Genomic DNA, 27,563 nt, shown 5'->3' with positions numbered 1-27,563 from the left:
TTTCTTTAGTACTGATAATATTCTTTCCTCCGAAGGATCCACTCCTTCCTTTTGAGTATATATTTTGGTGGCTATAAAAGTCAGGCACTGTACTGGTGCTGATATCTAATTGTTGAAGTATATTTACAAGCCTAGTTTAGACAGTAAGTTTGTTGTGGTGTTGAAATAGGACTTCACCTTCTACACAGGATCTGCCTTTATTAGCCAGTCACTAAGATAACGGTATATAAGCCTTTCTTGTTTTCTCAGATGAGCTGTAACTACTGACATGCATTCTGAGAAGATTCAAAGAGCTGACTTTAGACCGAAGTACAGCATACTGATAGTGTTCGTTCCCTACCAGGAAGCTTAGAAATTTTCTGCAAGGGCAGGAAACTGTAATGTGAAAATATGCAATCTGCACATGAACAGTCATTTTTTCTTATGTGTCGATGGATTTCTTAAAGAGCCAGAATCCAGTTTTTTTCTTTTTTGATAAATTTGTTGAGGAACCTGAGGTCTAGAATTGGTTGAAACTATTTGGGGTGGCTTTTCTTTTGGACCAGAAAATATCTTGAATACATTAATTTGTTGATGTGGCTTGGAAGAACCTACTCCATTACTTGCTTTTATAACAGCAGATATGTTTTTGTTGCGACTGGATAGCCAACCAGCTGAATAAGGTCTTGGTCGGACATGTGGCGGAATCTATGTGAACTGGATTGATTATCCCTTTTATCTGTCTGTGGTTTTGTTTTCCCACCATTCCAGAATAAGTGGTACAACTTGTTTTGAAGGAGAAATTTGGAAGTGAAGTAATTAACCCCAGTGAGTACCCATTTTGCACAATATCCAGCACCCATCTGTCTCACGTAAGGCTTCCCCACTCTTGTAGATGATATAAGATGATTCAAACCACTAGAGTGGCTAACGGAGGATTTGGGAGGGAGAATTAATTGTTTTACAGGTCATTTTCCTGTGGCTGCTGTTGGATGTTGGCTACTGATTTCTTTTCTTTTTTTTTTTAGAAAATGCCCAGATGTGGGTTCCTTGCTCACTGGGCCACAGGATTGAAACTAGCCTGGCAGATGTGGGTTAATACCCCAAAACTGGTCCCAGGATGCTTGTTTCGGGTCCTGGAAGGAACTGGCCCGGCAATCCATGCTGCACTGTTTCTGTGGGTAGCAGGGTCAAGGCTGATCTGCATATGGCTGGGTCCAAGCTGGGACAGCATGGTGAGCAAAAGAACTATGGATTCAACCCAGATCTGTGACAGGGGGAAGAGTGCTTGAAAAGTTTCAGCACTCCGTCCATCATCCTTTTGTGTTGCTTGTCCATCTTGTCACATCTAGTGTTTGTCCCTACCTTGAAGCACAGCCTCTTTAAAGTCCTCTTGATTTGTCAGACTTGTATCTTACAACTGCTCCCTTCCAGGGAACTACTTTTATCATCTTGAAGAAGCACTCCATAGATGCATGTGCATTCCAGTTATTTCCCTTGTGTGCACCCCTAACACCCTCCGCACTCAATGTTTCTTTCTCATGTACTACTCCCTGTCTCTCCCGGCTCTGGATTGCTCGCCCATGTATGTTTTTCACCTCCTCTGTGCAGCTGTAACCCTTACGTGTTGCTTGCTCTTGAGTGCTTTAATCATTGGCCCACTCTCCGTTGTCTTCTTCTGTGCTTCCCCCTCTGTATTGTGTTCTTCTACCCTGGATTGCTCTCTCCCCAACCCTTCATGGCTTTCTCCCTTATGCACTGCTTTCCCTTTCTTCCATCCGCTCCTCCTTTGCCCAACAACCCAACGTTCCTTTTTTTTCTTTTTTTTTTTGGTGCACTTCTGCAAAAAAAAAAAAAAAAAAAACTTAATACTATTTTTTTATTTACTGGTGCAAGCTGTGTCTGCCATCTTGGATCAGTAAATAATAACACAAAGAAAACAGCTCCTGCGTCATTCTGATGGTGCATGAATGCTTTGTGATGCATAAATGCACCATCAGAATCAAGTGAAGGGTCGAATCATCATGCCTTTTTATGGTTTTAACCAATGTTGCATAGCATAAAGTAAAAGGCATTTCTCTCCCTGCCCCGAGGCTTCACAACATCGCAAAAAGGCACTAGCAAAGCTGGTAAGTCCCAGAGGTGAGACGAACGAGTTACTTACCTTCGGTAACGACTTTTCTGGTGGATACATTAGCTACCTGTGGATTCCTCACCTAATGAATACTCCCATGGCGCCAGCATTCGACGGAAATCTTCTTACTAGTCTCTGCACGTCGACGAGGACGTCACTCTAGCCCACGCGACGCCGTCTGACGTCATACAGGCAATAAGAGGTCCTCGACGACGTGCGGACGTCAGTACCAATCATTTTTTACATGCATGAGAACAACCAGACAATGCAATGAAAGAGCAAGGCAACATCCCATTACATTGTAAAAATACACAACATTGCATGAATAACTGTAAATCTTTTATATATATATATATATATATATATATATATATATAACTCTCTTTTTAAAATATATATATACACATCAAGTATATACACAAAGATATATACATATATACATATATATAAATATAAATATAATATATACAACATCTATTGCACCCTCAAAGACCAAGAGGAGCGTACTCAAGGATTACTTGGTAAGACCAGAAAGGCAACGGGGAGGCGGGTGGGACCGTGAGGAATCCACAGGTAGCTAATGTATCCACCAGAAAAGTCGTTACCGAAGGTAAGTAACTCGTTCTTCTGATGGATACAACTACCTGTGGATTCCTCACCTAATGAATAGAGTCCCAAAGCAGTACCACGCCCGGCGGTGGGTGCCTAAATGGTCAAACCAAGAAATCCTGCAGCACTGACCGTGCAAAATGGCCGTCCCTTCTAACCTCAGAATCCAAACAGTAATGTTTTGCAAAAGTGTGAAGGGACGACCAAGTTGCGGCCTTGCAGATGTCGACCACAGGAACACCTCTGGCCAAGGCCGAAGTGGCCGACTTAGCTCTGGTGGAATGAGCTCTAATACCCTCAGGAGGATCCTTCTTTGCCAAAGAGTAACAGATTTTAATGCAAAGAACAACCCACCTGGATAGTGTTCTCTTGTGGACTGCCTTTCCTCTCCTCTTGCCCACGTATCCAATAAACAGCTGATCCTCCAGCCTGAAATCCTTTGTTCTATCAATAAAGAAGCTCAACGCTCTCTTTGGGTCCAGACGGTGCAGTCTTTCTTCCTCTTTGGAAGGATGAGGCGGAGGATAGAACGTGGACAAAGTAATTGCCTGAGCCAAATGGAAGGGTGAAACAACCTTCGGGAGGAAAGCAGCCTTGGTCCTCAACACCACCTTATCCCCATAAAAAGTTGTATAAGGGGGCTTTACTGATAAGGCCTGCAACTCACTCACTCTCCTTGCTGATGTTATAGCTATCAGGAAGACTGTTTTTAAAACCAAATACCTTAAGGGGCAAGAATGCATAGGTTCAAAAGGGGACCCCATAAGGAAAGTCAGGACCAAGGACAAATCCCATTGCGGCATAACGAATGGCTTTGGAGGATATTTATTTAGAAGACCTTTCAGGAATCTGATAACAATAGGGGACTTAAATAAAGATGGTTGGTCTGGAAGACATATGAAGGCTGACAAGGCCGATAAATCACCCTTAATGGTAGCCACTGCACAACCTTTCTGCGCTAGAGACAGAGCAAAAGACAAAACGTCCGATAGATGAGAATGCAAAGGATCAATCTGCCTCTCTCCACACCACGCAACAAATTTAGACCATCTATTAGCGTAGATAGATTTAGTGGAGTGTCGCCTGGCCGCTAATATAACATCCACTACCTCAGGCGGGAGAGAGAAGGAACTCAGGTTGCCCCGTTCAATCTCCAGGCATGTAGGTGCAGACTCTGGAGGTTGGGGTGTAGAACCTGCCCCTGCGACTGCGAGAGGAGGTCTGCCCTGAAAGGGAGACGGAGCGGAGGGCACATTGAGAGTTGGAGAAGGTCGGAGTACCATACCCTCCTTGGCCAATCCGGAGCTATTAGGATGACTAGAGCCCGGTCCTGGCGAATCTTCCTCAATACTCGAGGAATCAAGGGTATGGGAGGAAACGCGTAAAGCAACTGGCCGCACCAGGTTATTTGAAACGCGTCCCCCAACGCTCCCTGCATCGGATACTGGAGGCTGCAGAACAACGGACAATGCGCGTTCTCTCGAGTGGCAAACAGATCTACCCGAGGAAACCCCCACCTCTGGAAGATTAAACGGACTTGATCTGGATGGAGACGCCACTCGTGGTCTGCCGAGAAATGGCGACTGAGACTGTCCGCACGCACGTTCAAGACTCCGGCCAGATGGTTTGCTATCAAGCAAATCCGATGGTCCTTTGCCCAGGACCATAGTCGAAGAGCTTCTCTGCAGAGAAGGTACGACCCCACTCCTCCCTGCTTGTTTATGTACCACATCGTGGTAGTATTGTCCGTTAGGACCTGTACCGACTGACCACGAAGGGAAGGGAGGAAGGCCTTGAAAGCCAGACGTACAGCCCGTAACTCTAACAGATTGATGTGAAACATCTGTTCCTCTGGAGACCAAAGGCCTTTGATCTCCAGATCCCCCAGATGAGCTCCCCACCCTAGAGTGGAAGCATCCGTTATGACTGTGGCCACTGGTGGCAACTGCTGGAACGGCTTTCCTTGTGAAAGATTGTTGCTTGCAATCCACCACTTCAAATCCACAGCAGCATCTCTGGAGATCTTGACAGTACCCTCTAGATCCCCTTTGTGTTGAGACCACTGCCTTCGGAGGCACCACTGAAGAGCCCTCATGTGCCAGCGAGCATGCGTGACCAACAGAATGCAGGAGGCAAAAAGACCGAGCAGACGAAGGACCTTGAGGACTGGAATTACCGCTCCATTTTGAAACATTGGAACCAAATCCTGAATATCTTGAATCCGCTGAGGCGGAGGAAAGGCCCGACCCAATGTTGTATCCAGTACTGCCCCTATGAACAGGAGGCGCTGAGAGGGCTCTAGGTGAGATTTGGGCTCGTTCACCGAAAAACCCAGGTCGAACAACAACTGGGTTGTTGACTGCAGATGATGCGACACAAGCTCGGGGACTTGGCTTTGATCAACCAGTCGTCCAAGTAAGGGAATACTGCTATCCCCTTCCTTCTGAGTTCTGCCGCAACCACCGACATCACCTTCGTGAAGACTCGAGGTGCTGAAGTAAGACCAAACGGAAGGACCGCAAACTGATAGTGTTGCGATCCCACCACAAACCGGAGATACTTCCTGTGTGACTTGAGTATCGGGATATGAAAGTAAGCATCCTGCAAGTCGACAGACACCATCCAGTCTTCCTTGTTCAACGCCAAAAGCACCTGTGCTAGGGTCAGCATCTTGAATTTTTCCTGCTTGAGGAACCAATTCAAGATCCTCAGGTCCAGAATTGGTCTCAAACGACCATCCTTCTTGGGAATCAGGAAATACCTTGAGTAACATCCTCGACCCCTTTCCTGCTCTGGGACCAACTCCAAAGCGCCCTTGGAAAGGAGGGCTTGTACCCCCTGTTCTGGCAACAGGAGATGTTCTTTTGAACAATAAGAAGGGCGGGGCAGGATGAGGGGCGGGAACTCCCGAAAGGGAAGGGTGTAGCCTTTTCCCACAATACTGAGAACCCAAGTGTCCGTTGTAACAGTCTTCCATTTGGTGAGAAAATGCTGTAATCTTCCCCCTACAGGAGAGGAGTGAGTGGGAAATGGTGGAAGCCTAAGGCTGCTTCCCCTGCTGCACCCCGCCAGAGGATGAGGAAGAGGCAGAGTGCTGCTGAGAGGCTCCTCTGGTGCGGACCCTACCTCTCCCCCTGAAAGATCTATAGGGATGGGAAGAGGCAGGTTGCTGATATCTTCCCCGAAAGGAAGAGGAGGAAGAGCCACGCCCAAATCCACGAAACCTCCTGAAAAATCTGGAAGAGGCCGTGGAAGAAGGAGCTTGGAGCCCTAACGACTTAGCCGTGGCCCTGCTTTCCTTAAAACGTTCCAAGGCCGAATCAGCCTTGGCACCAAACAGTTTGTCCCCATCAAACGGGAGATCCAACAATGTGGACTGTACATCTGCAGAAAAGCCCGAGTTACGGAGCCAGGCCTGTCTCCTTGCCACCACAGTTGTGCCCATTGCTCTGGCTACCGAGTCGGTGGTATCCAGTCCCGTCTGGATAATCTGGGTCGCAGCAGCCTGGGCATTTGAGACAAGATCCAAAAGACCCTGGGGAAGCTCTGTAAACGATGAGGAAATGTCATCCATCAGAGCATGAATATACCTCCCCAGGATACAGGTTGCATTGGTGGCTTTTAACGCCAGACTGCAGGACGAAAAAATCTTCTTTGACTGCGCCTCTAGCTTCTTTGAATCTCTGTCCCCAGGCACCGTCGGGAAAGAACCAGGCGCTGACTTGGATGAACAGGAGGCCTGCAACACCAAGCTCTCTGGCGTAGGGTGCCTAGATAGAAACCCAGGGTCAGTCGGAGCCGCCCGATACCTCCTGGCCACGGCTCTGTGAACTGCTGGGGAAGATACCGGCCTCTTCCACACCTCTAACACCGGATCCAGCAGAGCGTCATTAAATGGCAACAGAGGCTCCGCCGCAGCTGAGGCCGGATGTAGCACCTCTGTTAAAAGGTTTTGTTTAGCCTCCACCACCGGCAAAGGCAGGTCCAAAAAACTAGCTGCCTTCCGTACCACTGCATGAAAGGAAGCAGCCTCCTCAGTATATTCCCCCGGGGACGAAAGATCCCACTCAGGGGAAGTGTCCAGCCCACTGGCCGACTCCAGTCCACGCAGCCCATCACCCGAGTCCTCTAGCTCTCCTTCCTCCAGGGCTCGTTGGTACTCCTGCTCTTCTAATACACGGAGAGCACGTCTCCTGGAATGAAGTCGCTGTTCAATACGCGGAGTCGACAATGCCTCCGCCGAAGTCGAAGATCGGCGCCGATCTTCAGAAGCCACCGACGCCGCGTCCGGCGCCACAGGTAACTTCGGCGCCGACAAAAGAGCAGCTGAAGCAGATGGACCCACCGGAGTCACAGGCCGAAATCCCGACGTCGACGGGATGGAAATCCCCGGGGCCAATCCTTCTGAAGCCACCGGAGCGGCCACCGGTGCCGACACTGGCGCCGAGCCCACGTTCCCAAAAGGGAGAAAGGGCATAAAGGGTGCCGGCCGAAGAGGCGCAGGATCACCCAAAGAAAAGGCCAAAGGCCCAGCCGGAGCACCCCCTGGAGCCATCTGTTGGAAGATGGCATACATCGCATTCAAGAATGCGGAACTATCGGCTCCAGGGGTGGGAAAAGCCGGATACTGAGGTGCCTGTCTCGGAGGCGACCCCGACGCCGGCCTCGACGTCTGCGCCGGAGAAAACACCTGAGGCTCCAATACCTCAATCACCGACGCCTGTCCAGGTGAAGTTGGAGACGCCGGAGAGGGCAACGGCGTCGAAGGATGCGGCGTAACCGTGGGACTGATCTCCCATGTCCTTCGGCGCCGATCCGAAGACCTGGAACGAGTCTCCTTCGAATGACGCCGAGATTCTCTACGGCGCCGGGAGTCTCGATGACGCCGATGTCTTGGAGAAGAAGACTTCTTGTGATGCTTCTCCTTCGATTTAGCCATAAACCGCTTCGCCTCACGTTCCTTGAGGGCCTTTGGATTCATGTGCTGGCATGAATCACAAGTCGAGACGTCGTGGTCGGAGCTCAAACACCAAAGGCAATCGGAATGAGGATCCGTCACCGACATCTTGCCTCCACACTCACGACAAGGCTTGAATCCAGACTTTCTCTGCGACATTATTACCACAGCGAAAGACTACGCAGCAAAAATACACTGTAACCAAAAAAGTAACAGTTGCTCCCTCGAAGATAACCGTTTCGAATGCACGGAAAAAAGGGAACTGACGTCCGCACGTTGTCGAGGACCTCTTATTGCCTGTATGACGTCAGACGGCGTCGCGTGGGCTAGAGTGACGTCCTCGTCGACCTGCAGAGACTAGTAAGAAGATTTCCGTCGAATGCTGGCGCCATGGGAGTATTCATTAGGTGAGGAATCCACAGGTAGTTGTATCCATCAGAAATTCTGGTTTTGCCATTGCTTGTTTAATTTTCTTCCGAGGATTCCACAGTTTTTTTTCGCTTCTTGCACACTAAAAATATTTGCTCCATATGTATGTGCTAATATATATATATATATATATATATATATATATATATATATATATATATATATATATATATGAAACCGCCAGAGAACTATTTACAATAACAAACATAAAAAGAAAGAAATAAAACACTCATCATGTTGGACAACAATTAATGAAGACAACAGGTTTCTGTAGTTAAACCAATATGAAAGACGAATATCTGTTAGAGTCAGCCTGTTAGAGGGTTAACACAACCATACAGTGGTGATTGGAAAAGCTTCTGAACAAATAAATCAGACAAATGATTTAAAATAATGTTGGCAGGAAATAAATATTACTTAATTTATACATCTCTTGAGACACTATCAAGTCAGTCTTACAGTTCTCGTACCTTATGCAAGTGAATAGTTTTTAATATCAAACTAGCTAGAAAAATATTCATAACTGAGAGAAATTAGCTTGCCTATAAGAATAAAAACGAAGGCTTATCATATAGTCGCTGACATCAATATGCAATGGTTACAAAATACAATAAAAATATAAAGTAGGCGAGGCGTGGCCTGGCTGGCTAAGACAGTGGACGCACACTAGCGGTGCTACTAGACCTCATCCATCATCTGCCACTATCCATAATGCTAACCTCCTTTCTCACCCAGGGGAAAACTTCAGCACGACCTCCTACCATCCCGGCTCCTGTCCCATGAACCTCACAAGCCAAAGACAGCTGTTCTGCCCGGTGCAACACATACCCAATATTTCCAAGAAGGCGCCTCGGCTTGGGGCCCAGTTAAAGGAGTTGAGAGTATTGGCAGACCAGAGGGGAGCAGGGGGATCCACGACAACTGAGTTATGGGGTGACAGATGCTTCAAGGGCGGAAGTATGGAGAGGGGGGATTTCGGGGGTTAGAGGAACTGCTCCATGCTTATTGTTATTTGCTCTCAAAACACCTATACAACTATCACAAGACCAACTGGAGCTGACTTACAAACCTCATATGCCTGGTAAAGGGAAAACTCACCCCTTTACACAGGCAGATCAACCCCACCCTACACCACTTCATACATAAGCTCCCACCTCCCCAGATGACAAAACTGTTTTCATGTTCTGGAATATGAATGGCCTCATAGACCACATTGAGCAAACAACAATATGCCTAACGTTTCCAGTCTCTAGTCCTAATGCTTCGGAAAATCCACCTAATAGGGTTCACACGGCCCATTTCAGCAGAGATACAGATATGACATGATTTTTCTTGCCAGGTTCAAATGGGGATCCAAAGAATAGCGGTGCTTCCACATAAAACTCTCTCTATGATGATATCCACAATCACAGAATCATGGGTAGACTATCTTGGATAAAAAGAATACTCAAAGGAAGACAATACAACCCCTTTAGCGTGTGTGCTGCCCTAATTACAGAACACAACCCTTTGAGCCTGACGACTGCATCTCAAAACTCCCCCAGTGGACAACTATTAAGGGAGGCACCTTCAATGCTGTCCCAGACCCTAACAAACACCACAGGTCCACCTATAACCAACCACCTGACAGGATTGAAGAAACTAAGAGACCAGATGGATTCGCTGGGCCTCTGTGACAGCTGGAGGACCTGTCAAATCCGGATGGAGGAATACAGCCACAGATCACCTGCACACAAATCACTCTCCCAGACTGACCTCACATTACTCCCAGCAATGGACGTCTTACATATAATATCAGTTAACATCCACCCATGGGGCATTTTAGATCACTCTCCATTGATGGCTGCCTTGGGAGACAACAAGGGATCCCTGGAGATGTTATGGCGTCTCAAAGCATGGTACCTGAGACGAGAAATGCAGAAAATTCCTCTCCGCTGAAATCAACAACTACTTCACACAAAACCAAGGCACAGCAGAATCACAGGAGTTAGTGCAGGCAGCAAGTAAAGCTACCTACTATTAGAGGGACTGTCAAGGGATACATCAAACGTAAAGAGACGAAGAAATCCTGAGATGTGACTGCCCTAGTGACTAACATCCTTGAGGTAGAGAAGCGTTACAACAGACAACTGACAAACCGTAGGCGGACAATTGACCATGACAAAAACCACCCACAGGGTAAACCCAGCAATCTGTAAAGCCTTGAAGTAATAAGTAAATGAACAGGGCGAAATGTCCGGGAAGTTGCAATATTTCCTGGCTACTAGGGACATGACCTCTCAAACAGTCCATAAGATAAAAGATGTTGATGGGGCCTAAGTGAATAGTTCCCTGGTGATAACTGTGGTTTTTGCAGCATATTACAAAATCACCATAGATATGTAAAGCACACCCTATTGTTGAAGTGCAGAATCCAATACTCAACAACATACCACTGATGACTCTCCCCCAGATGGAACAGACTGCTCCTGATTACCTCATCACCTTAATTCAGGTAAGACGCCGGAAATGGATGGATTCCCACCAGATGACTACTGCAAATATGCAAACCATCTTGCCCCCACCTACTCAACCTATACGCAGAGGTGCTTCTAACCAGAGTGGTCATCCCTAAAGCGAGCCACCTTCCCTAATCAATGTGCCTCATGTAGGCCCATAGCCTTAATCAACACCGAAATCAAGATATTTGCTTGACATCTTGGCAACAGACTCCTCCCAATACTATGCAAACTGATTCACACAGACCATTGTGGTTCTTGCCAGGTCTTAAGTGGGACATGATCGGTATCACTAATTTGGGGGATATTTTGCAAGGGAATACAATCCACTCATTCAAAGACCTACAAACACAATTCGCCCTGTCAAAAACTCAATAACACATATATCCAACAATGCCATACCCTCAACATATATAAGCCCCAGCTCAAGGGACTCCCTGAGAACAATCCCCTTGAAGCCAAACTACTGAGGCACATCCCACATCTATAACACACTAATCCTAAACTCACTGAATGGGTTTCCATCATCTGAGGCAAAAATGGGAGAATTGGATCAGACCGTTAGAGGACATGGACTGGAGCCTAGCACGCATGGCCCCACAGGAAATTGCAATATCCTCACAACTTAGGCTTGTACAACTGCGCTATCTACATAGCAAATCCCTCATCCCACAACGACTAGGGCATGTAGGATGGATACCTACCTCCGAAAGTACTCAATGTGGACTTCTACCATGTGGTCTGGCAATGTCCACCCATTACCTCCTGCCGGCAAAGAATTATGAACACACTCACACAGGTGCTAGGAACCCCCATCACCCTTCCATCGAAACAGGTGCTACTTGGAGTTCCCGAATTGGAAGACGGACGTGGAGACTATCACCCTGCAAATTGTATGCTGGAATGGAGTGGTGTTCATGAGGAGCATCTATACATGGCTAGGGGTAAATGTTGGGTAAATTGCTCTGCTCGAACACTATGGACTTGGTTAAAAGCCATGCTATTCCCACCGGACAAATGTATAAGTACACCTACACTAATAGCTGATGTGCTTGATCTATTTTATTTGAATCTGACACTTTAGTGATTATATGAAAAAACTAATGAAACAGCATTTGTACATGTGAAAAAACATAGGAATGGGAAATGCAGCCAAGACAATTGCAGTTAAATATTCATTCCTAAAGAACATCCACTTTTTGGCCAGTGAAGTCAAGAGCAGTCAGGTAGAACAATTTGCTTACCATTAGTAACTTTTTCTGGTCGAGAAGTTTTTCTTGTACAGACTATCTAGGTGCAGACTCTTCAGCCTTTTGATTATCACAAGGCATAAAAACTAGCTGCTGAAAGCATTGGAGGGGCTGATATTGGAGCCATATAATCATCCAAGTCACTTGCTGAATTTATAGCCTCTTTGTTAGACCTGGCATCCTTAAGGTAGTCTTACCCCAGACTTTTTGCCTTTCTCCTATGTTTATGGCCATCTTTTTGTTGGCCTTGGGACTCTAAGCACTTTACCACTGCTAACCAGTGCTAAAGTGCATGTGCTTCACCCCTAAAACATGGTAACACTGGTGTATCCACAATTGGCATTTTTAATTTACATTTTAGTCCCTTGTAAAGTGGTATACCATATACCCAAGGCCTACAAATGAAATGCTACTAGTGGGCCTGCAGCACTGATTGTGTCACCCACTTAAATAGCTCTGTAAACATGTCTCAGGTCTGCCACTGCAGAGCCTGTGCGTGCAGTCTGACTGCCATCCTGACTTGGTTTTTAATTTAAAACTTCTTGCCAAGCTTTAAACTCCCCTTTTCTTACACGTAAATCACACCTAAAGTAGGTCCGATGGAGCCCATGGGCAGGGTAGGGTTTCATGTAAGTAAAAGGCAGGATATATACTAAAGTTTCATGTCCTTGTAATGAAAAACTTCTACATTTTTCGTTACTGCGAGGCCCGCTCCTCTCATAGGCTAGCACTGGGAATTCCTTGTATTACCTTTAAGCTGTCATTCTTGATCTGAGAGGAGTAACTGCACCATGTTTAATACCGTTGGGATGGCAATAATAAATCCTCTTTACTGGTAAAGTCGTATTTACTATTACTATTTAAGAAAGGCTACTTTTAGAAAGTGGGCATTTCAAAGGAACTTTTTAGTATGAGTACTGGGTCCATGACCCACTAAAGACAGTACACTTCTGGACTCAAGGAAACACTGCTAGAGTAAAAGCTGCTGTGTGTCAGGATTGCCACTCTGCCAGGACTGACTGATTCCAAGAACTGCTGCCCTGCTCTGCTGTACTGCTCTTCTGCCTGCTAATCTCTGCCTGGTAGCCCAAGACTCGTTCACCAAACCCAGAGTGACTCAGAGTGGCTTTTAATTTCCCTTGCCACTCGCTACTTCAACCACTCCAGAACAGCTTCACCAAACTCTTCTGCTTACAGCTCTTGGGTCACCCGAAGCTGCCCTGCTGAGGTTTTGCCGCTCGCTGCTTCAATCACCACTGAGCGGCTTGGCCAAATTCTGCCACGTGCAACTCTATCACCAGGAGCAGACCTGCTGAATTTTAGCCGCTCGCTCCTTCAATCACCACTGAGCGACTTTGCCAAACTCTGTTGCTTGCATCCGTTAACACCTGGAGCAGCCCTGCTGAGCCTTTGCCTCTCGTCACTTGAACTAGGCAGCATGCAACTTCGATCACCTGGAGCAGCCGGATCAACCCGGCCACTGCATCCTTCTCCTGCGGTCCCAATCTGCTTCCCTGGCGACCATGCCGGTAAATCACCAATTTACTCCCTGAGAGGAGCGCAACCAGGACAGTACCGTAGTTTAGAAAATCACTGTACACTCGTGCTGAGGAGTCCCCTGCACCACTTCTTTGATCGCATCATTGGATATCAATCCTGTTTGATTTTGAGTCTGCAAAGCAAATATTTAACCATTTATAAATTGGATTTGTATTGTTCTGATCCTAAAGTAACCAGATAAAGGAGTTTTATTTTTCTAATTCAATGTGGAGTCTTTTTATGGTGTACCTCCTGTGGTTAATGTGCATGTGCTGCACAAGTACTTTGCACATTGCCTTCTAAGTTAGGCCTGCCTGTTTTTCGCCAAGCTATCAGAGGGTGAACACAGGCTAATTTATGTTGTCATTGACTTGCCCTGAAAAGGATTGTGGTACCTACGTGGACAGAGTGCATACCTCTACCAACTGTTAACACTGGTCATGAGGGATTTCTCTCTCTTCTGGCTCGTCATCATCTCTTTGATCTACTTAGTCATTATGAATGGTAATAAGATCTATGTGTCTTGGATGGGGAACAACTCTATGCTGCGTCACAGGGCTTTTATCCTGAGTCAACAGTCTAGGAGATTGTGAAGAACAGCCCGCTGAGGACAGCAATGTTTGCTATTGTGGTGGAGTGTCCCTTTCAGGGAAACGTGTACAATAATCATTAAGCATTTGCGAAAGGTGTGCAACTATAACAATAGGAACCTGCATCACTGGTTCTTGGAATGGCTGCTCGTCAAATGCTTCTTCATTAGGATATATTCATGAAAGTCCTAGTAAGACTTTTGTCTAGTTTGTTGTCCGTCTCTGAATCAAAATCTCCAGTTAAGTAAGATGTTCCATTTTATTCATACACGTCATCAGCCTCCTGGCATTTTACATTTAAATGGAACGGGCTACTTGCAGCCCCAAAAGGTGCGTCATCCTCATCCGTAGCCTCCAATTCCAAACAACGGACTGGTGGTAAAGGCAACACCTTACTTGGTGAGGTCTGATATGGTCGGACTTGATCATCAGAAATACGGTCCTGTCTATAGTGCTGTCCTTGATGAGGCAAGGGAAACCTAAATTATCAGTGTCAGAGTAGCTGACAGCAAAGCAGTCGATGGAGTCGTGATGTCAACAGAACATTTGTCAACTGTCGTTGATGGAGCAACCATTAATCGATTTGCTTGACAGAGCCGCAGTCGACAATTTCGTCGTCGACGAAGACTCATCAGTACTGTTCCTGATGATGAGGCTGTTGTCATTGTGATGGTAGTTGTCGATGACTACATCGTAGCCCTGGAAGGTACCAGTGTCGTTCTTGCCTATGGTTTTGAAGTGGATACATGAGATTTTTGAAGGAGATCTGAAGTAGATTTCTTAGGGTGCTAGGGCAGATTCAAAAGGAGTAAAGGGTTCTGACCTGTTTTCTTTATTTTGGATGAGTCCTGAGGAGATGAATGCCTCTTCTTGGACTAGTATAGACTCTTGCTATCCCTCATTTTTTTTTTTGGTGGCACCTCATCCAACTCCTTTACAAATATTTCTCTTTTTTTTGGTTGGAGTTAGAGATCCCTCTTCTCCAGAGACTGGAGTTTCTGTGAATTTTCTCTTTTGCATGTTCTGCAATATTCACAGTCCTTAGCTTTATGACTCGCATGACCTAAATAGGCCTTTCTTGGATGAATCTGACATGATGTATTTCTGCTTAGGCAGTGTTGAATCTTCTCTTTGAAGCAGTAGAGTTTAAATGCAGGACAACTGAAGTCAAAATAACAGTCTCACTCAAAGTACTGAGTAAGACTCAATGAGACTCCCTTACACACAATATGCGGTTAGAATTCTGAGGTGTGGTGGCTCTGAGGGAGAGGAATGATGCAGAAGCTGCCATCTGAATGGCTGAAGTTTGGTTCTACATATGAGACTCCCACTTCAATGACTGTGAATATTCAAGCATGTGAATCTATAAAAGATTCAGTACTGGAAAAATGGGCATCACCTGAAAAAAACAGTGGTTCGTAACCAGGTGTGGCAACGATTGGCAACACTGATGTCAGTGGCTCCCTGATTTAATCGGTGGTGTCCAAGCCACAACAAATTGTGAACTTAGCAGCATGCCAGCTGTACTGAATGGCTTGGGCAAGGACAGGTCAGACATCTTCAGTGACACTTAGGATGACTTGAGCCACCGAGTCCCAAAGGGCATGGGAATAGTGCCTCAGCAAGTAGCCGCCGTTCACCTACCTAAGTGCCAAGAGGCTAGATGAAAATACTTGTTTGCCAAAGGTTTCAACATGTTTTGACTCTTTGTCTGCTGTCTGGATGGGGTAGTTAGGAATGTGTCAGGATTGGTCTTACTTGTGGATGCGTATGCCAGCAAACTTTCAGGGGCGGGGTGATGAGACAGAAAAGCAGGATAGCATGGGGCAGGGTGTAATGCCACTTTTGTATTTAACAACCAGCTCCATCTTGACCACACTGACTCCATTTTGTGCTTAGCCTAGCCTTACACACCATCAGGTATTTTTCCACGCACAGCTTCTGCAACATGTTTTTGCTCTTTCTCACTGAAGGATGGGTACATAACATGGGGGAGTGAAAAACACGGATGATAAGATGTACCAAGCTGAGAATGTTTATGGTAAGGCAGGGAATAGCTCAGTCTTGGAAAAACACAGAGTTAGCCAGTCTCACATGTGCTCCTGTCCAACACTGACCTGGTGCTGCCAGCATCTGAACAACAACTTACCCGATGGGAGAGGTGGTTTCTAGAATGTTCCTCTCCAGTCTGTTTAAAGTATATAAGGGGAGGAAGCTTGACAACCAGGTTAGAAGGAACTCATTCAAAGTGTGGGGGGCGGGGCTGGGAATGTCTTGCTCAGAATCCCATACGGTTGGAAAAACTGTTGAATTCTGTGATCAGTATTATTTCACTGATGTGATTATTTTCAGAGATTCACATGTGTTTTTGCATCTGAAATAAAAGCTCACATTATTTTTGTCTGAGCGTGAGACTTCAGAAACGTCTTAATAAATTCATTACTCAAACTAAGACTACTGCATTCTTGGCATTCCTTTCATTTCATCTCAGTCTGAAGTAAAGTAGAACACAGGGTGATGGTGCTGCACAATTTGGTAGTTGACTTGTGAGCAACTGTAAGGTTTGGCCCATGTCCCAAATAAGGTGTCTGTTATGGCCTTGTTAAAAGAGGGGTTCAGAAGAGGTTTGTCCTCGCTGGGAAACTTGGGGAGATGGGGAGATGGAGGTCAAGGAATTAGCTGCCCTATGCATTACCATGGTGTGGGAGGCGTACACCTGTGTTTTGTCCATGGGCTGAGAGAAGGCCCATTTCAGGGGAGGTATTGAAACCACTAACCTCACTAGCCTCCTGCAGGTCATCATACTAATTGTCTCCTTGATAGGTTTGAGCGAACTCATCACCCGCATCATAATTATGGTCAGAGTCCATGCATAAAAGTGAATGTTGAGTGTGCTGCCTTCCCTGCGGTGGCAGCTCTGACAAAGGAATGGGTGCCTCAGAAGTCATCGGGCGAGCGCAGACCGGTGCAGTCTCTCAGTCAGACAGTATTATGAGAATCACTTCTCCCAGCATCAATGGATTGGGTACCAGAGTTTAGGTCCCAGGGACTGGCGGTGACCAAAGTGCGGAGGATGGGTCAGGATGGGGGGCCAGAAGTGTCATAACGGACAGAGTGGAGGTGGCGCTGAGGGCGAACCCACCAGGAGTACTATAGATGGAGTTCCTCCCTGCTCCTTGGAGCCAGAGAGCATGCCAAAGAGTCGCCAAGAAGCCGAAGAGCCAGAGCATGGCTACATGAACCACTTCAATTTGTTGTGGGGTGGCCCTGAAAACTTGGGTTACAGGATCTGTCTCAAAGTTGGCCGACTCCGGAAGTGAGATCTATATTCATGGCACTACCCTCGCGCCTGCCCAGAGGAATGCGAGTGGAGGGATAGGGCTGAGTCCTGCTTCGATTTCTTAAGTTTCCTTTAAGACTTGCAGACAATTTGCATTGCAACAAAGACTGAACTTGTGAGAATCTTTGGTGACTCAAAGAAAACGTCACCAACCTTTGAACTTGGACCACAATTTAGAGTGGTCTGGGCAAGCAGTCTTCTTAAGCTTGGCGATGTTGAGTTTTGTCTAGCGGTTGGCATTCAGGTCAATTGAAGAACTCCAGTGACTGTGCATCAAGTCACCGCTTGACTCCACACACCACAGGCACACCTAATCTACATCCTAATCTGTCACAGCTATTTGCTTGCAAAAGGCCCTAAAGGGCTTGAAATCTATCGTTTAGGGGTAGAATTTCTTTTCACAATGTAGAATTTTGGAAAAATATCTAGGTACAGTGGCTCTGACAGACTTGAGAAAACTCCCGATCGGCATTAGGAGGAACAGACAGTCTTGAAAGCAATAGAGAACATTAGTGGCGCATACATAGGCTTTGCACATAATTTCTAGAAGTGAATGGCTCTGGTGTGGAGCTGCACTGCACCACTTACTGGCATGCAAAGGACCTGCTGAAAAGTGTGTGGATTGAGCTTGACACTTAGGGACTATTCACAAAGTGAGAAATATGGGGCTAGAAGTCACTATCAGAAAGTTATTGCAAAGACCAGGAAAAAAACACATTCGCTGGTAAAGTCAGACAGCTCACCCGTTCTAGTAATTTTTGGAGCTTTAGTGTTTTTTCTTCACGCAACTTTTCTCTCAGCTGCTGGGCTTTGAGTTGCTTCTCTTCATGCTTCTTTTTAGACTCTGCTATTGTTCTTTGGAGGGAAAAAAAATTATGAGTGAGCATGCAAAAAATAATATTTGAAGACACTGGGGTCTCCTAAATAGGCCGGTCTGCACAGTGTCTACAAGAGTTATCCCTCCAATCTTACTTAGGGGTTCTAAGTAAAAATGCTTTGACTTAAACCTCAGCTATGTAGATATTTCGAATACAAATGAAGTACAATTTCAAAAGAACTTTTTTACTATTAATATGCTATGCCTAGTTTATTTAAAAAAAAGAAAAAAACACAAAACCACATCATTCAAAGTGTCCAACCTCCATCCTACTTGCAGAACAGACACCCTGTCATCTCAGTGCTGCAAGTAATATCTGCTTTAGAATAAGTAACGAGTCTCCTGTTTTTACTGTACCTGGAAACGTGTGGAAAACCTTACAAAGTTTGAACCAAACCAGGGCGTAACAGGAGGTTGTACATGTTAAAAACAGAAGAGAGAACATCTCAAGACCAGAAGGGTGAAATAAGGAATGATTTAAGAGCTGGCAAATCTGAGTGGTTGATTGTTCCTGGGTTTAGAGCTCAGCAGAGTAATTAATTATACTTAGTGCCCTGGACCGCACCACGAAATTAGTATGGCAGCCCATTTTTAAGGACATGCTGTAAATATGAAAGAGTATTCAAAGACAAGTGAGCAAATTTCACATTAAAAAGAGTTTAGCTAGAAACGAGAAATTGTCATTTAAAAACAAATTATTACATTTAGAGTCTGTTCACCCTTTCAAAACGTAGAGCATTGTGGATAACACTTTCATGCACAAGGCACTATTCAGAAACTAATGCCATTAACCTGCAAGTCCCCAGAGCCATCATTACATTTCATAAGAGTAACCTGCTTCAAAGTCAGATCCTTGAAAAACAAAAAGATCACTTGACAATGCTGCACCTTTTGACCCTCTATTTTCTAATCTAGATATTATGAACAATGTTGATGAAATAAAGGAAAGAGGCATCAAACTCAATCCACTAAAAACTGGATCTGTAAATGTTTAAGAAAAAAAATACTCCTACTACCTAATGTATTTCAAATGTTGTGTTGATTTATATTACAAACTTATATGGACTTCTACTGTGTCAAGAAATAAGACTGTACATGTAGATAGGCCATCTTTCATAAGAAAATAAGTTACTTACCTGTAACTACAGTTATCCAGTATTTGTATCTTTCATAAATTCAACTGCTTGAATCATCCCCATCGTCGAAGTGGGAGTCCCACAGTACATAAAATAACAATAATTAACAAATATTTTTTTTCCCCATAGGCTATAATGGAAATACCAGCTACTCATATAGCCTATCCAAGTCCTTTTGTGAAAAGGGCCCAAACCTTTCTGCTGGCCAATCAGGCACCAGCACCCTCTCCTTCCCTCAGATTTTCCAGCAAGAGAGTGAAAAGATTATAACCTGAGAGGAAATGCGAGCATCTAAGGGGAGGAGGGTGGGTCGCATGTGAATTTATGAAAGATACCAATACTGGATAACTGTAGTTACAGGTAAGTAACGTGTTTTCTTATCCAGTATTGGATCTTTCATAAATTCACATGCTTGAATCTGAATAGCCAGCAGTACCGTTGATAAACATCATACTCGCAGTGGATGGAGGGTGCGAGCATAGAAAATCCTTTATAACCTGTATCAAATAGCTAGCTCATAAATCATGTATTATGAACTTCAAACAAATATACATAGATCTATGTACATATACACATATATACTGAACATCCATATATATAACTACATACAGACATATATAAAAGCATGTCAAAGTATATTGCACAGCAATTATGGACTATTTGCATATCAAACAGTTTCTACACAACCAAGGAAAGGTCTCACCTTAATGAAAGAGATGACGTAGAACAGCTTGTCCAACTAGAGTCAGTTCTCTGAGAGGACTCCAAACAATAGTGCTGCGTAAAGGAGTGCTAGTCTTCCATGTCGCAGCTTGGCATATCTTATCCAGGGCAATACCCTGAAACAAAGCAGCCGATGTGGAGACTGCTCTCGGGCGCCTAGTCAACGGTTTTCTTGCTTTGGTGTGACAGAACTGAATTGTAGAGGAAATCCATCGGGCTATAGTGGCCTTTGTGACCCCTGTTCCTTGTCGTCCAAGAGAATAAGATACCAAGAGCTGATCTGATTTCCTGATTTGTTAGGTACTTTGAAGGTCAAATTTGAGGCATCTTTTGATGTCCAAAGAATGCAGAGTTTTTTCTGCGACTGTAGTCGAATTTGGAAAAAAGGTTCGTAGTATCACGGGCTCATTGAGATGAAATGAAGATGGCACCTTGGGAATGTATCTGGGGTTGGTCCTGAGCATAACGAAGTCATCCGCAAAAAACAGAAAGGGTTCTTTAGTAGTAAAAGCCTGTATATCACTGACTCTCCTGGTGGAAGTGAGAGCAAGCAGGGTTGCCATCTTCCATGTGATGTACTTGAGTTCCTCCCTGTGAATAGGTTCGAAAGGAGCTTTCATGAGCTGAGACAGGAGTATATTGAGATGCCACTCTGGCGGAGGTAGACGCACCAGAGGGAAAGTGCGGAACAGGCCTTTCATGAACTGCTTAATGATTCTGGATGAGCCGATTGAGGGCATCTCTACGGATCGCCTATAAGAGGCTATAGCTGCTAGGTGAATCTTGACGGATACATGGCAAAGAACAGCCTTTGAGAGTGTGAGAAGGTACGAAAGAATTTGTTCAGGCTTAATTTGCAGCGGGTGGAAATTGTTCTGAGTGCACCAAACACAAAATCTCTTCCACTTGAGTTTGTACGCCTTATTCGTGCTCTCTGCTCGTGCCCTAGATAAAATCAGTCTGCATTACTGATCGATGTTCATACCCTGAAACTCTCTGAACTCAGGAGCCAAGCACGCAATTGAAGAGAAGTTGGATCGGGATGAAGAATTTGACCCTGATTCTTCGTGAGGAGGTCGTGGTTGCAGGGAAGGCGGACTGGATTGGCCACGGACCGGAGTAGGAGCTCCGAGTACCAGTACTGTCTGGGCCATCTGGGCGCTATGAGAATGATCCTGCAGCATTCGGACTTCAATTTCCTGAGGAGCCTGGGGATCAACGGGATGGGGGGGAAAGCGTAGGCAAAGATCCCCGACCATCTCATCAAAAGAGCATTTCCCCATGACCCCGGGAGTGGGTATCGAGTGGCGTAGAACTGGCATTTGGCATTTAGGTTGGTGGCAAACAAGTCTAGGATCGGTTGACCCCAGTGTTGGAAGATGCCATCGAGTAGCTTCTGGTTGAGTTCCCACTCGTGGCAGTTGTCTTCCGTCCTGCTGAGAGAGTCCGCTAGGGCGTTGTTGACCCCTGGCAGGTGCTCAACCCTGAGGCAAATATTGTGCAGTGTGAGCCAGTCCCAAAGAGACTGAGCTTCCCTTGATAGGGAGAGGGATCTTGTTCCTCCCTGCTTGTTGATGTAAAACATACTTGTTGTGTTGTCCGTCCTGACCAACACTGAGGACCCTGCAATGCGTGGAAGAAACGCCTTGAGCGTGAGGTGGATCGCCTTCAATTCCACCAGGTTTATGTGCATTCCTTTGTGAAGATTCAACCATCTTCCCTGAATGCGCATGTCTTGTAACTGGCCTTCCCAGCCTTCCAAGGAAGTGTCTGTGGTGATGATAAAGTCTGTCATTGGTGTTAGAAACGTGAGACCTTGGGAGAGATGGTTGGTCTGAGACCACCACTTCAACGCCTGCCGAATGTTTGGCGTGACAGTTATTAAGTCGTTGAAGGACCCTTGCGACTGGGTCCATTGGACCTGTAATTCTTCTTGTAACAGTCTCATTTTCAGCCTTGCCAGTCGAACTAGGACGATGGCTGAGGAAATCATGCCCAGAAGCGACGAACAGTCGCACTGAAACAAACTCTTTTGTGGAAATTCTGACAGCTAAGTTGGTTAGCTTCTGCTGCCGTGCCAGAGTGAGATATGCCTTGTTCTTGATGGTGTCTAATTCTGCACCCAGGAAGACTCTTCTGCATGAGGGAAGTATGACCGACTTCTGTAGATTTACTGTTAGCCCCAAACTGCAGAATAACTTCAAGCAAGCATTTGTAGCCCTGGGGGCTAGTAGCGGAAATGGGGCTTTTATGAGCCAGTCGTCCAGGTATGGAAACACCTGGAAACCCCTGCTGCGGAGAAAACCTGCGACTGGGGCAAGGCATTTTGTGAAGATTCGTGGAGCTGACCTCAGACAGAATGGGAGAACTTTGAACTGATAATGGGCACCGGCTACAGTAAAGCGGAGATATTTGCGATGTTTCTGATGTATTGGTATGTGGAAATAAGCATTCTGGACATCCACTGTTGTCATAAAATCTCCAGGATTGAGAAGGTGCAGGATATCCGACAGCGTGATCATCCAAAATGATTGTTTCCGAAGGAACTTGTTGAGTTTCCTGAGATCTAGTATCGGCCGTCATTCCCCTGACTTCTTCATTATCAAGAAGAAACGGGAATAGAATCCAAGACCTCTTTGCTGAACTGGAACTCTTTCTATAGCTCCCTTGGCAAGCATAAGGAATACTTCCTGCTGAAGCAGACGAAGATGGAACGGTCTGGATGTTCTTGGTGGATGATGCAGTGGTTTTTGTATGAATTCCAGGGTATGACCTCTTGTCACTATATCCAGCACCCATTTGTCTGATGTTATGTTCTTCCACTCCTGGATGTAGTTGGAGATGTTTGCTCCTATTTGTTGATAGTGTGAACATTGGGGAAGCATAGCCGGTGCCTGGTGAAGATCATCGATTTCTGGGTTGATCTCTTTTTTGTTAACCCTGTCTTCCCTTTCCTCCCTGTCTGGCGTATGAGGCAGTGGATTGTTGCCTATGCTGTTGTTGATAAGATGGCCTATATTGGGGTTGCTGGTACTGCCTGTGAAAGGAACCTCGAAATGAGGTAAATCCTCTTCCTCTTGCACCCTGAAAGGGCTGTTTCCAGTACTGCAGGGTACCTAGGGACTTGGCAGTGTCTGTGTCGGTCTTGATGGCCTGGAGCGCGTCATCTACGTGCTTGCCAAAGAGAGATTCCCCAACGTAGGGCATGTCGAGGATTCTGGACTGCACTTCCGGTCTGAAAGATGTGGCCTTGAGCCAACCTTGGCGGCTTAACACCGCAGCACCAGCCAGCTGACGAAAGCCGGCTATATCTAGAGCGCAGTCAATTATCTCCTCCGACGTACGCTCACCTTCTTGGAGGATCTTCCGTGCCTCTGCTTGCTTGCTTTCAGGGATAAGATCAATGAAAGGTTGCATATCCAACCACATTTGCCGGTCATAACGACATAGGATTGCCACTGAATTTGCTGCTCTGACAGTGATTGCTGACATGGAGGAGAATCTTTTGCCCACATTATCTAATCTCCTTCCTTCTCTGTCTGGAGGAGTAGAGATAGGCGTCGACGGGTTCTCAGAACGCCTTTGAGCCGCTTGCGAAATAACAGAATCAGGCTTTGGGTGGCCAGTGAGACATGCCGGAGAGCCCTAAATTGCCTTGTATTTCTTGTCCAATTTTTGCGGCACTGGTGGGACTGTTGCCAGGTTGCGCATGATCTTTGTACCCTCGCTCCATATCAAGTCAATAATGGACATACTTCCTTGACTGCTCCTTAAAATCATGAAGGAAGCATTCCGACTGAGAGACAGATGTTGGAAGGTGGAAGCATGCGGCAGCCCGGTCTATTAGATTGTGGAAATCACCTATATCCTCAGGTGGAGAATCTGAAGGGCGAGGAGGTTGTGGAGAAGGAGTGGGGGCTAAGTAGTCATCCCATTCCTCAGGGGGATGTTGCGGGATAGAAATCTCTCCTTCCTCTTCTTCCCCTGAAGTGGAACCTTCATCTCCAGGGGGGCCAGCTAAAACAGAGTGAGGTGTCATCCTGGGAGTAGCTTGAGGTGGAGGGATGTTTCTTGGTGTAACAGGAGAAGCAGGTGGTGGTGGTTGATCTTCTGCTGTAACTGGGAACCTCCTCCTATAATCCTGTAGCATTGATTCTAAGTCCTGGATTAAGGAGGAAGGCAATTGTATAGAGTCTCTTGGCTGAGGAGGTTGGTAATAGCGTTCTTGATGTGAGTAATATGGTTGGTATTGGTCATACTCATCGTCATACTCTTCCTGGTATTTAACGTGTAGCTGTGATGGGCTGTGCGCAACTCCGAATGGACCCTCATCCGATTACTCCCAGTAGAGTAGATGACTGGGTACTAAAGTTGACACCTTGCTTGGTGACGTGTCTGTAGGATAAATCTTCGATCTGGGCACGGATGTGATCCTGACCATGGCCCGAAGATCAGGAGACCTGGAAGAGGTAGGAATAGCCTCCATCTGTCTCACAGGCACCAGTGGCATAGTAGATGGTGTCAATGATGATGGTGCTGTCGACGGTATTGCAATCAGGGATGATTTTGCCATCGACAACGGTCTCGTCGATGATGGTGTCGACGACAGTGGTCTTGTCGACGGTGGTCTCGTCGACGACGGCCTTGTCGACGGTGAGACAGCCGACGAAGTTGTCGTTGGTGTGGTTATAGTCGACGGAGCTTTCGTTGACGGTGTTATCAACGACGATGTTGTAGTCGACGAAGGAGTCGATGTTGTTAACGACGCACTCCGTTCTGGAATCCTCGTCGACGGAGGTTTGATAGAGGAAATAGGAGCCCTTAACGTTGATGTCAATGTAGTCGTCGCAGACGATAGTCTCGTCGACGAGGTGGTGGAGACGGTAGATGTAAACACTGTCGTCGTCGTCACGGTTGTCGACGTGGTGTCGTCGTCGACTTAATTTTAATGGTTACCTTTCAAGCGGTAGAAGGCTCAGAGGAAGGAGAAAGACGGTACGACTCCTCCTTTTGAAGAGGAGAGGATGGCTCAGAAGAAATTGAAGTCTGTAAGCCTTTTCTATGATGTAATTTCTGCCTCTTTCTAGATTTTTCTGCCTGGCCCAGGTCCTCAGATTTGGACCGTTTGTGTGGCCTTTCTGACCCACTCTCCTCACCTGAAATACAGGATTTTGCCTATAACCATGTCAGGAGTCTACCCTCACGGTCTTTGAGGGTTTTTGTGGAGAAAGTACGACATATCTTGCAGTCCTTCACCTGGTGTTGTGGGTAGAGGCAATACAAGCAGTCCTTATGTGGATCATCCACATGGAGCCTTTTCTTTCCACAGGTCTTGCAAGGCGGAAAAGAGCTGTTCTAGAAGAATCCAACATCTTTTGAATTCTCTGAGAGAAAATGCTTATGAAGAAGTAGAAAACTAAGCAGAGCTCAGGGAGACTCCCTTCACACGACGTGCAGTAGAAAATCTGAGGGAAGGAGCTTCTCTGGAGAGTGTTCTAGAGGGTGCTGGTGCCTGATTGGCCAGCAGGCAGGTTGGGTCCTGTTCACAAAATGACTTGGATAGGCTATATGAGTGGCTGGTATTTCCATTATAGCCTATGGGAAAATAAATGTATTTGTTAATTATTGCTATTTTATGTACCGTGGGACTCCCACTTCGACGACGGGATGAATCAAGCATGTGAATTTATGAAAGATCCAATACTGGATAAGTACGCAATCTGAAATGAGGGTGTTCATTTTCTTAAATTAAATAAAAAAAACCCTAAAGAAGAACAGTCCACCGAGTTTTGCTACAATCTATAGTGAAAGAAAACCTTAACTTTCAACTATGCTGAATCAAAAATGATGCCACGACTATGAACTGCGACACAACAAATGACAATCCTTTGCCAGAATTAGGCACCACTTTAGGGATATGAGGGCCAAAATATTGGATTTTAGATTTCAACCCTGTACCTAATTCTGGTGATTATGAGTTATATGCTGCAGAATGACCAAGAACATTTAGACCTCGGAATATGAGGTCCAAGTCAGCTGTTTTTAATCATTTAAGGCGAAATAACGCTCACAAATCTTCACCCATTTAACAACTGCCTGGAGCAGGAGGCTATTTTGAGGGCCACAATGCACGAGATGGGGCAGGCACAGTAAGTGAGAGGCGTGGCAGGGCGATGGGGAACGTTTGCTGGTCCCCCACTATGTAGGAGAAGGGCTGAGTAGGGCCAGGCGCAGCAAACGCCCTCCACATCACACAAGGTTCTGGGAGCTGCTGCCCATGCTACTAGTGAATCTGGTACCTCTGGGGCCTGGATACTGGGGGCAAGCTGAAATTGTCCGGAGGAGTATTGCGCCTGACCACTTGTATGTAATAATGAGGGCCTTAATGAGGAGAGACTAACCCTACTTTCAATGGCACCACCAATCTCATCTCCATAATTCAACAATGGCAGACCCAGTTCTTAATCATATTTTTATGACTAAAAAGTACAATTTATAGGGGCTTCTTGAGGTGGTGACTGAAATGTGGGTCTATAAATAGGAGGCAATACCATCCAAAAGTCTCCATTTTGCGTTGAACAAACATGGAGAAGACTTAGCGTTCTGCACAAAACCAAACCAACCTTTTGCGGGATGGAGAAGAAAGCTTTTCATGCATATGAATCCCATGTCCTGGTGGCCGTGCAGGCTCCTCTTCCACAATATCACCCCAAGAGGTAGTCTGACGCCAAGGTTCACGGGCTGAAGAGAGAGAAAACAAGTACCGTTGTCAACTTAAACAAAAAACCCTTCATACCATACAATCAGGAAATACAAATTTTCTAGTTTTAGTGAATTCAATTAATATAACAGAATGAAACCCTAATGTCAATAGAGATTTCTCTCACCAGCCCACTGAATACGAATCTGCTGGTCGTAGCCAGATAAAAATTCCCCCATGGCGAGTGCAGATTTCAAGGGAAACAAAACTCCCACTGTATGGTCATAAATTATCATCAGGATTAATGCTTTACCGTGATGCAGATAAATACAAACTATGACTGAAACATTAACAATATTAAATTGGTTTCCGAAATATGCCACAAATAAATTGCTACATGATGTCAAATCTCCATAAATGTTACCTTCATAATCGGCAAGAACATCGTTCCAATCCAGGGACATTCCACAAAACGATATACTCCCACTGCCCAAATTAGCCTGTTGTATAGGAAAAGTAAACAAACAAAAAAGCTTAGTTAAAATCAGAACATACAGGCGGCCTTTCCAAAGGCCAGGTGCGCAAGACCACTGCTCTTGCAATCATAGGATATACAAGTTTCGGGAACTCTTCCAAACACTACCACTACTCATGCGGTCCCTGCGAACACTGATATCTTGGCATGAAATTATCAATGGCGCCATTAAAATAAAAAAAACTACTGCCGTTGAACCGGATGAATGGTCCAACAATACCTTAAAGATAGCGCCATATCACTGGGTTTTACTACCTGTATCAGTAT

The 27,563-nt window shown here is 45.7% G+C and overlaps 1 protein-coding gene across 2 annotated transcripts in view; it reads right to left on the bottom strand.

The window, feature by feature from the left end:
- The window catches only part of SCAPER (S-phase cyclin A associated protein in the ER), a 2,262,878-nt gene that overhangs the window by 1,498,644 nt on the left and 736,671 nt on the right, over positions 1-27,563 (bottom strand). For both annotated transcript variants that reach the window (XM_069222023.1, XM_069222024.1), the window contains exons 13-15: positions 27,186-27,261; positions 26,685-26,802; positions 18,069-18,180 (exon numbers count right to left, since the gene is read on the bottom strand). In XM_069222023.1, coding sequence (XP_069078124.1) covers positions 18,069-18,180; positions 26,685-26,802; positions 27,186-27,261 — 306 coding nt within the window. The remainder of the gene's footprint in view (positions 1-18,068; positions 18,181-26,684; positions 26,803-27,185; positions 27,262-27,563) is intronic.

The sequence above is a fragment of the Pleurodeles waltl genome, chromosome 3_1, assembly GCF_031143425.1.
Source record: "Pleurodeles waltl isolate 20211129_DDA chromosome 3_1, aPleWal1.hap1.20221129, whole genome shotgun sequence".
NCBI classification, from domain to species: Eukaryota; Metazoa; Chordata; class Amphibia; order Caudata; family Salamandridae; genus Pleurodeles; species Pleurodeles waltl.
Note: the sequence above shows the minus strand (reverse complement) of the source record. Positions and strands in the feature narration are given on the sequence as shown.